This window comes from Otolemur garnettii, unplaced genomic scaffold, assembly GCF_000181295.1.
Source record: "Otolemur garnettii isolate 467f Iridium unplaced genomic scaffold, OtoGar3 scaffold00076, whole genome shotgun sequence".
Lineage (NCBI taxonomy): Eukaryota > Metazoa > Chordata > Mammalia > Primates > Galagidae > Otolemur > Otolemur garnettii.
The window spans coordinates 8,981,366-8,994,314 of record NW_003852471.1 but is presented as its reverse complement, the minus strand read 5'-3'; the positions used below and the strand labels follow the sequence as shown (position 1 = coordinate 8,994,314).

At 34.8% G+C, this 12,949-nt stretch overlaps 1 protein-coding gene across 1 annotated transcript in view; it reads right to left on the bottom strand.

Moving 5' to 3' along the window:
• GRID2 (glutamate ionotropic receptor delta type subunit 2) overlaps positions 1-12,949 on the bottom strand; it is a gene marked incomplete at its 3' end in the record, with an annotated part of 1,213,016 nt that overhangs the window by 538,584 nt on the left and 661,483 nt on the right. Inside the window, exon 3 of the mRNA XM_012807815.1 lies at positions 3,667-3,951. Coding sequence (XP_012663269.1) covers positions 3,667-3,951 — 285 coding nt within the window. The remainder of the gene's footprint in view (positions 1-3,666; positions 3,952-12,949) is intronic.

The following is a 12,949-nucleotide window of genomic DNA, read 5'->3' as shown; positions in this document are numbered from 1 at the left end:
AAAAAAAAAAAAAATCCAGGTGACTTGCTCCATAAATTTCTACATAAATCCTTCCACTGAGCCAGAAGAATCAATCCAGGCACAAAAGGATTTGTGCGTGTGTGCATGTGTATGTTTGTGTGTGTGCACATGCGCATGTGTTTGTGTGTGTGCACATGTGTTCCCATGTGCGTGTACGTATGCGTTTGTGTGCACGCACATGTGTGTCTGTGGCTACAGAGACTCCACTTTTGTCCTCAAGGAGGAAGCAGCTATCTCTGATAGGGGGAAGCCAGTCAATGAGAGTCAATGATTGTTCCATGCTTCCAACGGTAACTAAACCTTCTTAATTGACATACAATATTTTCAAAATGTTCATATGTTGAAATTTGGAGGCTTGAAGTCTTACAGACTGAATAGAGCATAGGCCCTGGCAGATTTTCAACCTCTTAGCTATGTTTTTGTGAATAACTTACTCATCTGTTGTTCCTGTCTCCCTAGTTGTAAAATTGTAACAATAATATTACCTACTTCCTAGGGGTGTTTTAAAGACTAAGTGATATGAATATAAAATATTTATGCCAGTGTCTGGAGAATAGAAATGCTCAGAGATATTTTAATGGCCTCAATGGTTGTTCATGCTTTGTCTCCATTGAAGTGGCTGTTTCTTACATATGAAAGCCTACCTAACGCTCATAGTGGAGATCCTATCTACCTATAAAGCCTTTTTGAATCACTGCTGCCAAAACTAAACCCTTTTTGCATTGATTCAGTTTGCATCAATCATAACACATCACTCATTATTTCCTCTATTAAGAGAAATACACATGCATATATATTTTACCTCCCTTGTAAACTGTAAGCTTCTTAAAGGCTAAGCCTACATTTTTAAATACTTTTTATCTGATACTTTGCATTGCACTAAGCAAAGGAGCAAGGGATACTTCCTTAAGGACACATTTTAAAAGCTCAATACTTCCTAAACCTCTTTTCAAGCCTTTAAAATATGTCTAGACTAAATCCATTCAAATAAAGTTTTCACAGTTTTTCTCTTTTCATCCATTGACTTAGAATCTACAGTATGAATTTTCTTTGTTAAGAAACTTGAAGTAGACTTTTATATTGCACCCTTAATTATAATCAACATTGCTTTGGAAAAAAAAAGAGTTTCTCTAATTAACTTGATATAGAAGCCTATTATTAAGACTTTTATATCAAGTCTCCTAAAAAAAAAAAAAAAGAGAGTCTTTTTTTAAAAAAGGCTATTTTTCTAAGGAAAATACATCTTCACTAACATTGGCCCCAGCAAGCTGCCTGGTTCCATCTATAGAAGATGCTTAATCCATTCATTAATGAAAGCAATTTCTGATAACCAAGCTGAAAGTCAAATACAATTCCAGTGTTTGAACTTAAAATGATGACACTGATGAAATGGATATGTAAATACACATAGACCTCTTCAAGGTACAAGGTATTTGTACAGCTTGATGTTTATTTTGGACTCTAGCCCAATTCTTTACTTGAAAGGTCTATTATAAGTATTAAAGGGAAAATTTCTTTCATCAAACAAGGGCATTGCTGGAAATAATTTTCATGATAGAAGCAGGGTAATTTTTTATGAATTATTAAATAAGTCAAAAAGCAAATGTATCACCAGAATAAAAGACATTTCCTGAAACAAATCCTGTACCTAAGAGAGGGCACAATAATACGTAGGATGCTTATTCCATCTTAGTTTACCTAAAGGAAAACTGGGGAAGAAGAAGGAGAAATTCGAAATATACAAATGATTCCGTGATTATGTATGTGGTAAACATTTTCAAAAAATATTCACATCATCAATAATGAAAAAAATTCCTTCTCTTACACAAATTTCCTGACTATAATGCCTGCGAGACTCAGAAATAAGCTAACAAGGGATGTTTTTCCTCATGGGCATTTACAGGCAAAGAGTAAAATTCTCATTAAATGTTGTAAAAATGCCTTGATCAAAAATCACTTTCTGTTCTTTATTTTACAGAATAAACTTTTATTTTTCTGTTCTTCATTTGATAACAGTAGCCGAACAATATTTCCCTCCCTTAAACAAAGACTTCAGGTTTTAAAATTCATTATTCTAACTTACCTTTGACCAGAGGCCTTAAGAATATCATTTAAATTATAAAGGCCACAGATAATCTGACTGCAAGAAAATCAACAGAGGCATAGTCAGCATGTTGACGACACAGAGAAAGGGTTAACTATGTCCACTAAAAAATTCTACCCGGGATTTTCTGACTTGTGTGAGGTTTAGTCCTTCCTTCTACTGATGAGCCAATTATTTTTTATGTCCTTTTTGTTTACTTTATTCATTTCAGCCTCTTATCTTTGTTTTGTGACCCTTAAATAATGTGAATTAAGCAACAAAAACAAGAATTTCCGTCCTGGAGACAAAAGAGTGTATTTCTAGAGTGCCACCGACTTTGGCTGAAGCCTACCCATCAAGTTTAATGGCACTCTGGCTGCCAAAACCCCATGAACCTTTGAATATTTAGGGCTAAATGTAACTGCCACTTGCTCTCCCTCCCTGTTGCTTCCCAGATTTCTGCCAACTTGTTTGTTCTCAGTTCTATTGATGGCCGTTTCTGGCATAATCTTGCGTAACTGTTCTCCAATATTGTTCATAAGGCTGGGTACATTATGACATGAAAACAGTTTTTTTTTAAATGTGTATTTACTTAGAAAAATAAATTGTACTACAGAGGATGGAATGCTACTTTCTAATTTTTTTTTTCATAAAAAGATAAAAACTGGACCCATCTATACTGAAAAGAAAGTTTTCCTAACCTCCTTCCCAAGACATAACGTCTAAGGAAACCGTGTTTCAAAATATACATTTTTGCATAGAGATCTATTCATTTCCTCTCATTTGGACATCTCTAGCTCTACTTTATTTGTGATAAAAAGAAAAGTATATTTGAAGACCGCTGAGATTGCTCAGGTAGAAAACAAGTACATAAATTAAATACATATTTATATGTACCTTTAAACAAAACTAACATTATTTTTACTTTTCTTAATGTATCCTAAATAAATATACTGAAACACAGCATTTTCCCCTCAAATTACAGTAAATTTAGACATAATGCTTTGTGTTTTATCTTGGAAGATTACATACTTTTTTATATTACCCAGTATTTCGAGGAGATTTTATATTCTAGACAGTAAGCTATGCTAACCATAAAGTCATATAAACTTCACAGATTACAAAAAGTCAAGTACTGAGTAGAGATTAAAGTTACACAGTGTGTAAGAACGATCTGTCAGGTTATTTCTGAAGCAATAAATAAGAAGAGGTAAATCTTTGTCAGCGCCCAGGATCTATCCAAAATCGGCTTCTATTATAACAGAGAGTTATACATATATTTTGGAAAAGAGAGAAAGACGGTGTTGGCACTTCCATTCATTGAAAAGTCAAGATATAAGGGAGTCCATTTCCCTTTATAAACATTTGCAAACTGAGCATTAGGTCTATTTGTTTTTAAACCTAACTTCATTCAAAAGGCTTGAACTTAAACATCAACAAAATGTTTGATTGTTGCTGCCAGGTTTGTAAGAATATGACACAACAAGAAAACTACAAACCACTGCAGTTGCTTCTCATGTCAGTATTGGCCTACAAAACTCACCCAGATTACAGATACTTACCATATTCACTGTCATAGAATATAATGAATTTCTGCCAGGCGTACTCTGTGACCACTCTTAGGATAACATCATTCAAGTAGACAGGTGGACGGACCGAGAGAGTGTAGTCATCATTCCTGTTGCTCCGGGTGAGTCCACAGCCACTTCTGGGGGTCCCAGCTGTGGAGCGCTGAATGAAGAGGTGGGGGATATGCATGGCATCTGCCAGGGACTGGAGGGACCCTGCTGACGTGCAGCCGATGGAGCTGACCAGGGCCAAGATGCCTTGATTCATGAGTTCACAGGCTGCAAGAAAGCACAGCGATACTCCAGTTGTGAATGGGGCACATGGCATTTTCCCTTTTTGAGAAACACTGAGTAGATAAGGCTTCCGCAGTTATCAAACAGCTATGTAATTTTTTTTCTTAAGGAAGATTCTATATGAGGAGGTCCTCAAACTACCAAGCGCTATTGGGATTTAGTTCAAGAATTCTGCTCTTAGTAGCTATGTGACCTTGGGCAAATCACTTAGCTTCTCTTGGCTCAGTTTCATCGTCTAGAAAGGGGATAAAATGGCATGACTCCTGCAGGGTTACTGAGAGGTGAGAGATAATGCATGCAGGGTTTGGTATTTGCCTCTTCAATTAGAGATAGCTAAATTTTCATAATTATCAATTTGTCATTTAGAGGAAAGAGAATTCTTTACTGAGTACACAAGACAATGTTTCAAAAAGTAGATAATTTTGGGCAGTGCCTGCGGCTGAAAGGAGTAGGGCACAGGGGACCCATATACCTGAGGTGGCGAGTTCAAACCTGGCTCCCACCCAAAACCACAAAAATAAAAAAAAAGGAGATAATATTTAAACTGTCGAATGAATGGAGGGACATGAAGATTTGGAGCAAGGCATTACTGGCCAGAGAAAACAGCCATTTTGGTGTTTTCTAAAAATGTGATGATACTTTGTTTCCCTCAATGAACAGGAGAAATAAAAATGTTTTTGCTTTTTCCTTGACAGTCATAATACTCATGGTCAAGCCAGATTAAATAAGATCCTAGATTTCAACAATGCTCTAGTCTGGTTCCTAGATGAATAATTTCTAATTTATGCAACATGGCTTATAATCTGACTGAAAGTCATTTTAACTATTCTGTTTATGTACTTACCTACAATGTCTTAAAAACTAGATCAAATATAAATTATCATTTTGAATAAATACATAGTATATATAGAAAAAAGAGTTACAAAGTTATGCTTCATCATGACAATATTTGAAATTAAAAGATTAGAAATAAATTCAAAAGTAAAATCAGAAAGAATCAAGGCAAAAATTATTTCTGTTTATTATTTGCTCAGCCTTTAAGCTAGTTGTTTTCAAGAGTCACAATTTATTATAGTTTTTAATATGATTCTTGAAAAGGTTCAAGGAAAACTTAGATGATAAGTACTCTATATATTTAGTAGGCCAGTTAGTAAAAGCTGATTTAAAGTGCAAGCTTAGAAGTACTTAACAATGGCAAGTATATAAACATCCAACAAATTTATTATTATTAATATTAAGCCAACCAACACATACATACAAAACAAATGAATAATTATTATGAGCATATTTTTCAAGCACTGCCTCATAAGGGAGGTTATATTGATTTGAAATAAAATATGAAAGATAGTTCCAGGGTAAGTGCTTCTTAGACCATTATAGATCTTGTTGGAAGTTTTAGTCAAACTCACACATTATTCTCATGGCCATGAATTCAACTTTTATAGAAAGCAATATAAATTTATACTTATAATTTCAGTGAATTTATGAAAAATAAAGTTTGTCTCATTATTGTGGTAAAGAGCACTGCTACTGACATATAGAAACAAACAGAAATCTGAATTTTATAAAGATTTTTTTAAAAGCTTAGTTCATTTAGTATTTAAAATTAAAACAAGAAGAGTGCCTTAAAGTACATACATTTGGATTTAATCTGTAGATTAATTACAAGTGATTAAGTAAATGTAACATTTATATTTACTGCAAAAGTCATAAAGTTATAAATATAGAAATTTAAGGCAAAAATTCATTTTCAGTAATATATCCTATTACATGGATATACCATGGTGGAAAATTGCCTGTTTTAATCTTTAGAATTAGATTTAAAAGGATCAACTTCAAAATTAAAAGTCATGCATTAATCTTGCTTAGCAGATAAATTTCCTTTAGCATATAATATTATTTCTTCCAATTAATTATGTTATTTCCTATTAATGACTGTTAGAAAGAACACAAACTAAACAAATATTAAAACCAGTTATTTTTATATAAGTGAATGTGTTTTTTTGGATTACTATTTGGCATTACCTACCTAATATGCTTATACATATTAGCAATAGTAACTGAAATTTCCCTGTAAAACCAAAATGGATATCATTGAAAATACGATGTCACACCTGAAACATAATTTAGAGGTCATGCAGTTCAGGGATGGAAACTTGGTTTTACCTGCTGTGCCAGCCATGACTTGTTGGTAATATGGCATGCTGGAACACTATATGGAGAAAGATTCTGAGATTCAACAATAAAAAGGACCAAACTCATTTTGTGAGGTTTCTCATAGACACTGGGAGACTTGTGGCCTGCAAGTTATAAATGTGCATTCCTCTGACAGTGCCAAACATTTTATTGTTTACGGTTGTCAAGAAATCACACATACTCCAGTTTAAAAAAAAAACAAAATAGAATACACAAATCCCTAATGTATGGCCCAATGTGCTTTTCACCACAACAGGCAACCTTAAAGTTCTGAATGGCAATGGAAAGACAGAGCGGGTGCTCTCCACAGGGGGAACCTCTATTGGTCTAGTGTCAGGTGTGGTATTAGAAAAAGTCATACCAAAGAGACAAGAAAGCGCTTATACTGCTAAGATGGATTGGAACCCACTGACCCAAAACACAACCTGAGTCGTGCAGATATAAAAATGGGCCTACCCAGTAACTTACCATTTCCCCTTCAGGAGTGAGTCTGATGCCCTTTTGCCCTATTTTACCCCAGGTGAAGCACACAAGACACAAATAGATTTGCTTTGGGCCTCGACCATCCATAAGGCCCAGATGAATGTTAGTATAAATAATAGACTATAATTCATGACAGCTCCAGAGAGATTTGAGGAAATAAAGGGCTACACGAAGAACAGAGACAAAGCTAGGTGAGACAGTCTAGCTTGTACAAGAATCCCATGTCTTAACTGTTAAAAGAGTTCAATATTGAGTTTCAATTCCAGAGAATGCATACACCAGTTTATTAGCTATAGTGTAAGCACTGCATTTGGGGAGATCACAGTGTGTGTATGGATCCTTTTCATTAAAAGAATCCAAGTCAAGGACTTCTCAATGGTATATTTCTTTGTCACTATAATTTCGAGCTCTGTGATTTATTTATGCTATGTTTACATGTACACACAGACACATGAACCATAGTGAACAGCTTGCTGGTTCTGCGAGTCCAGTGGTTTGAGATTTTAACACCATCCGAAATGTTCACAGACAGCACTAATTGATGAAAGCGTGCCTCTTTTTTTCTGATAGTAATTGCAATCAGTAGCACTTTTATTCTTTTTGATCAATCAGCAGCTATGTAATATAAATGTAAAATTAACGATGTTCAGGTACACTATCTTATTCATTTCTAAAGTTAGACAGTTTGAGTCTTTTGCTTATTAAGTAAAGTAAGACTAAAACTAAATTCTATAAAGCATTTGGAAATGGATTACCTGTTACTGTATATTCAATGAGAACTCAGTGAAATATTTTTTGGATACCACCTTTCTCCTTGAACATATATTCTTGTGATTTTTTTTCTGACTTATCTATATTGACCAATTTGTCCTGATATAATTTCTTCCAATGGTTTTAAGTCATATCAGGACTTTAGTATATTCCATTTTTACACTGCTATAGTTTGAGTGGGTCCCTCAAAGTTCATGTGATGGGAACTTAATCCCCAAAGTGGTGGTGTTAGGAGGTGGGGCCTAACAGGAGACCTTCATACATGGCATAGCCCTATTGAGTGGATTAACGCTGTTATTTTGGTAGTGGGCCCCTTATAAAAGGACAAGTTCGGACCTTCTTGCCTATCTTTTGCCCTTCTTGGATGAACAGCTAGAAAGCCCTCCCCAGATGCTAGCATTCTGGTCTTCACTTTCTAGCCTCTAGAATAAATTACCCCATCTTGGATACTCTGTTATAATAGCACAGAAGGGACTAAGACATAGACGTATTCATCAACACACATATGTCAGCCTCCTTCAGATCAGAGAATGTGTATGGCATGCTCTGGCCTCAAAGAGCTCCCAGTCTGTCCACCACAGTGTTTCCAAAATCTGCCCTGAGTCACAAGTCATAGAGGAGATTTCAAAAAAGTACAGATAACTAAGCCCACTCCTAGAAGTTTCACTTCATTCAGTCCAGTATTAGCATTATGAACTGTTACTGCATAGTTATGATGTGTAACCCTTTCTGGAAAACATGAGTCTGTTGAATTGTAACTGTGGTGCCCTATGATTTAAATGTGGCAGACTATCAAATATTTATTGATGTTTCCTGAGTTTTTTTTCAATGATTTTCATGAATATTCAATAATGCTCATAAGTAGTGATTAAAACTTCCCAATCTGGGGGCAGCACCTATGGCTCAAAGGAGCAGGGCACCAGCCCCATATGCCTGAGGTGGTGGGTTCAAAGCCAACCCTGGTCAAAAAAAAAACTTCCCAATTTTTCAAATTCTCTCAGTTATAGATGGGGTGAAGTGTAGCACAATAAGATGCATAAAGTCAATTTAAATATAGCACCCTCAAAAGTGATTCTTATCTTCTTTTTATTTCCAATAATAAACTAAGAAGAGTTTATTCAATCTAGTTTTTGTAATTCAGATGTAATATACATTTCTACAAGTCCAACATGTAATTTCTTTATTTTATCATATTTACAACCGAAACATATTTTTAAATTGATTAATAAATTTAATATAGTAGATTATTTTTCCTTAAATACTCATCCATGATATTAAATTTTACAATCACTAAGTTCCTATCAATGAGGAAATAAAGTAAGCTTCCATGTCAAATGTAAAGGATTTGTATTGTTTCTGCAACAGCTAAATTTAATCTCATGTCTTTGTTTCTGTTTATTTCATTAATGAATCACAAATATAGTATTTATAATTGCTCTTTTCGTTTTTCTTCCACTAAAAACATACCTGACCTTTGCTTATATGCTGATGAATATAAAACACTTATAGTCTATTTAGACATTTAGCATTCATTGCCAATATAATTTTCAGCAACAATCTGAGCAGTGACATTTAAAGGATGGTCTTAATGTAAGACATCATCATTGTCGCTTACCAAAAATATAATTATTTGGAAAACATTCTTCCAACAAAGCTGGCATTTATATGAACATAGTGTTACAAGGTCCAATATAATCATAATTCTCTCCTTAGAATGGAGAAATTCAGTAAAACATTTATGAAATTTTAATTGAAAAGCATTAAGACTATTCTTTTTTACATAGAAAGGCTAAAATGGTTATCAAGTAAACTCAACTGCATCATTTTCAGTCCATATTTTTTTCAGTTCTCTCAAGCCAACACGAACCTTTAATTATTATTAGTGATCCAAACCTAAGAGGGAGTAAACATTTGACCTGGTACCTATTATAAGTCACTTTATTTTCCATTTATACATCATAACAACCCTGTATGGAAAAGCTATTATTATTCCCATTTTCAGTAAGGAGACTCATGTTCAGTGACATTACATGCATTGTCCAGCCTACCACTGATAAATTTATGACACTGGCAAATTGCAGAGTTGGAATTCAAACCTGGTTCAGACCATAATGTCTGGGCCATAGAGAATTGGAAAATAAATCACTGTTTGTAAGCATCAATGTCCATACAAAAAATTAGAAGTCACTGAACTCTACTACTAGACTTAGGAAAATTCAACCTTCTGGATGTAAAAAAAAGAAAAAAATAATAATTATGATCTTTAATAATATTCTCTTTTTTGTTACTGTGGATTTGAGATTAAGGCATTAATTCTATACAGTTGTAGCTCTAAATATACAAAGAGTATTTGAAGGAAAATTTCAACAGGGCTGAGAAAAGGTAATGAGAAGAACCTACCAAAGTGTTAAGTATACCGTCAATCGAAACCTTAGTGACTTTATCATCACCAGTGCAATTCAAAGGACAAGTAGGATTAAGTATTCATTTATTTTTGTATAGCTATTTGAAATTCACAGAGTGTTATTTTGCCATTTGATCAGCATGGCTGCTCTGATGTATTCCTAACCCCATTTATTGCAGACTAATGCTCTTACGGAGTGGAGACTAGAGCAAGGATCCCTTTACTACTTTTCAATATGTTTAATAACTGCCTATTAGTTGAAATTAGATTAGTCTCCTGCTCTTTTCATGTTAGTAATAATTCTGCAGTGAACGCTCACTTATATATATGTGCATATATATCTTTAAAAATGTTTATGTAACTTTATGTCACATATATAAAATGTATATATTATCCCAGGCAGTGACAGGCACTCAGGATGCAGGACAGTCAAATATAGACAAGAGTATACTGGGAAAGACAGAAAGATATTTCCATGAATGTATAATGTTTTAGTGGTTAGGTGCTTGGTCAAAAAGGTGACATTATTCTATGAAAGGCCAAATACATTTCTCCTAAAGTGGAGTTTGGAGGAGTCTTTTCGACAGAAGTAAATATGCAGCTGGCATCCAGTAATATTTTCCAGGCTTCCTCAGTTACTGCCCCCTATCCCTGTGCTCCTCTCCACCACCCTGGGTAACAGGTACTGCTCCTACTGTCTCCTCAGTGGAACCCAAATTCTTCTGTTCTACAAATATCTGCTGCCAGGGCCTTGTCAGCCTCCATCACCACAAACTCAAGGACCGTCACTTCCTTCTCCCTGGTGTGATTCCAGAGGTTTTTTATTTATTTATTTTTTTTGGTCTTTCTTTCTCCAAATATCCACACTACAAACAAGGACATCAGGTTTTTAAAATTAGTATGTCATTCCCATGGTTGGAAGGTCATTAATAAAACCCCGAGGAACTGTTGCAGACTGGAGGAGACAAAGGAGGAGTGACACTACAGTGCAAGCCTGGTTCCTACCCAGGAATCCTGGCACTTAGTGAAGACGCTGATGAACAAGTCTGTGGTTGGGTCACTAATACTGTGTCCGTGTTAGAGATGTTAATATTAGGAAAAGTGGGTTGAGGAATATAAAGGGGCTCTTTTCACTATTTTTGCAATTTTTATGTAAATCTAAAACTACTTCAAAATCAAAAGTTAAAAACAGATAACAACTGCTAATGGCTTACAACTTCTGCAGGAAAAAGCCCAGCTCTCAGCATGTCATATAAAATCCTCCATGAGCTGGTACCAGTCATTTCCATGCTTACCCTCTGCTCCTATTTTCTGCTATCCTATCTTCCTACCACTATGCTATTTAAACTTTAAGTGCATTATTTATTCAGTGGCCCATGTGTTTATACAAACAGATGTTTAAGCCTGGTACCCATTTTCGTCTAGTATTTTTTAATTATAATTTATTTAAACATATTTTGCAGTACTCAGTGTACAGATCTGGTGTTTTTGTCAGATTTATTCCTAAGTATTTTTTGCTTTTATATTGTTATAAATGATACTATGAATTTCCAGTTTGTTAAAGCCAGAATATAGAACCAAGATTTTTATATATAAATCTTATACTCATAAAACCTTATTTAACCCACTTGTTCTAGTTTCCTTTCTGTAGAATACATAGCATTTTCTCCATAGATATTGATAATTCCATCATGTGGCAAGTGAAGGCAATTTTATTTCTTCCTCTCTAACCTGCATGCCCTTTATTTCTTTTCCAAGCTTTGTTGTACTCACCAGTACACTAGTCTCAGTTGGGGGTAACAACACTCTTCCCTTTCCCTGATTCTAAGGGGAGAATATTTAGTCACTGACAGTTAAGTATTGAACCTGTAAGGGTCTGGCCCATGCTTTTTATGAAGTTGAAGAAGTTTCCTCTACTTCTGAGATACAGTTTGCTCAAGAATAGCATTACTAAGCTTTCATTGTTGTTAATATCAGGAGTGGGTGTTGGAATTTGTTAGAAGTTTTTTTCCACATCTATTGAGATAAACTCTTTTCTTTTTTAGTCTGCTAATATGGGCAATTATACTGATAGATTTCTAAATGTTAAACTATCCTTGCAAGGATAATGCTGGCCTCAGTAGGTGAATTGGAATATAGTCCCACATTTTCAATTTCTAGAAAGAGTTTGTGTATAGTTAAGAATTACTTCTTACTTAAAGGTTTGGTAGAACTCACCAATGAAACAAACATTGTGGGGCTGGAGTTTGACTTGTAATAAAGGTTCTAACTATAGGACACATTTCTAAGATTGACATAGGAAAATTTAGCTCATAAATTTCTTCTTGAGTGAGCTCTGGTAGTTTGTGTTTTCCAAGAAATTTGCCCTTTTCATCTAGTTGTCAAATGTACTGGCATTTGGTTTTCATAATATTCTCCAATTCTTTTTTTTTTTTTGAGATAGAGTCTCACTTTGTCGCCCTTGGTAGAGTACTATGGCATCACAGCTCACAGCACTCGAACTCTTGGGCTTAAGCGATTTTATTCCTCAGCCTCCCAAGTAGGCTGGGACTACAGGCGCCCACCACAATGCTCGGCTATTTTTTGTTGCAGCTGCCACTGCTGTTTTAGCCAGCTGGGGCCAGGTTTGAACCCTTGGTATATGGGGCTGGTGCCCTACCCGCTGAGCCACAAGCGCCCATTTCTTTTCATATATGTAGAATCTGTAGCGATGGCGCCTCTCACTGTCTTGATGTTGGTAGTTTGTATAATTTCTCTTTTGTTCCTGTTCAGTCTGGATAAATGTTTATCACTTTTATTAATTTTCTCAAAGAAATGGCTTTTGATTTCACTGATTTCTTCTATTGCTTTTCTGTTTTCTACCTTGCTGATTTCCATCTTGATCTTTATAATTCCTTTCTTTTGTTTAACTTGGGTTTAGTACGCTTTCCTTTTTCTCTACAGTAGAAGCTCTGTTCTGCTATAGTTTCCCTTCTTTTGGTTGAATTTTCTCTATTATTCATTCATTTTATATTCAACTTTCCAGCTAACATGCTAACCACAGTTATTTTTATAGTCTCCATTTTATAGTTCCAACATCTACAAAATAACTCAACTTATTTCTCTTGCTTTACTTTTTTTTTTTTTTTT